Source organism: Morone saxatilis, unplaced genomic scaffold (assembly GCF_004916995.1).
Source record: "Morone saxatilis isolate NCDOM2014 unplaced genomic scaffold, NCSU_SB_2.0 Contig21, whole genome shotgun sequence".
Lineage (NCBI taxonomy): Eukaryota > Metazoa > Chordata > Actinopteri > Moronidae > Morone > Morone saxatilis.
The window spans coordinates 22,464,807-22,465,873 of NW_023339774.1; the positions used below are offsets into that span (position 1 = coordinate 22,464,807).

A 1,067-nucleotide genomic window follows, 5' to 3' on the forward strand; every position below is an offset into this window, starting at 1 on the left:
AAAAATTATCGAGCTCATTTTATTTATCGTGCGATTAATTGATTTATCGCATATCGCGACAGGCCTACTGTAGCCCTTACCCCACCCACAGTCATCTCAAAGCCTGAACAGTATCATCACACAGCTGGATCTGTTAGACACATGGAAGGTCAAACTCCACAATCCAGATACACATGGGTGAGGGTTAGCAATAACAGGGTGAGTGCAACAAGACTGGACAGGATCTACATTTCTCACAGTCTCAGCTTCAGAATACTCCACAGTAACAGACTGGCTTTTTTGACCACCCTTTTGTTTTTGTGACCAGCATAGAGTTGATCATCTTTAAGAACAAACTTCTGCAACACAGTACTTTCTTCCTGAGCTTTGAGTGTTTTTGGCAGCAGTGGAGAATTAAACAACCTGATTTCAGTTCTTTGAAGTTGTGGTGGGAGGTTGGCACAAATTAGCAGTTCAGGAACTTGAAGCAAACATTAGGGGATATTGAAGAGGGGTTGCATAGAGACTCTGATCCCAATATGGGTCATCAGCTTCAGGAGAAGAAGCTTGAGTTGAGCTCCTTCCTGCAGGAGAGAGTGAATGGAGCTCTTGTCAGGTCTCGTTTCCTCCAGCTAAGGGACATGGATGCCCTGACCTTTTCTTTTTTAATCTGGAGAGATCTGTCGCACAGAGGAAACAGATGACCTGCCTCAAACTTCCTGAAGCAGAGTGACCACCAGTCCAAGCGAGATGAGGAACCATGCAGTGGATTTTTATTCTGACCTTCAGGGAAGAACACTGCAGCATGGAATGCCGCGAGGAGCTCCTGGAAGAGCTTCCTCAGCCCAGGAGAGAAAGCTCTGGACTGTGAGCTGACTGTCATCGGGGTTATCACCTGGGATTGATGGTCTCTCCTTGGTCCCTGATTTACACTGTGTTTGTTGGAATGTTTCAGAAAAAGAATCAACATCCTGGAAATAATGGCAGATGATGTAAAAAATGTTGTCAGTGTTTGCAGGACATCCTGTCCCTGTATGAAAAAGCCTCATCTGCACAGGTGAACTGGGCGAAGAGTGAAGTCTTGTTGT

At 45.4% G+C, this 1,067-nt stretch overlaps 1 protein-coding gene across 1 annotated transcript in view; it reads right to left on the bottom strand.

The window, feature by feature from the left end:
• Positions 1 to 862, bottom strand: part of LOC118332937 (GDNF family receptor alpha-2-like) — a 125,299-nt gene extending 124,437 nt beyond the window's left edge. Inside the window, exon 1 of the mRNA XM_035668376.1 lies at positions 763 to 862. Coding sequence (XP_035524269.1) covers positions 763 to 862 — 100 coding nt within the window. The remainder of the gene's footprint in view (positions 1 to 762) is intronic.
• Between the last annotated feature and the right edge of the window lie 205 nt (positions 863 to 1,067).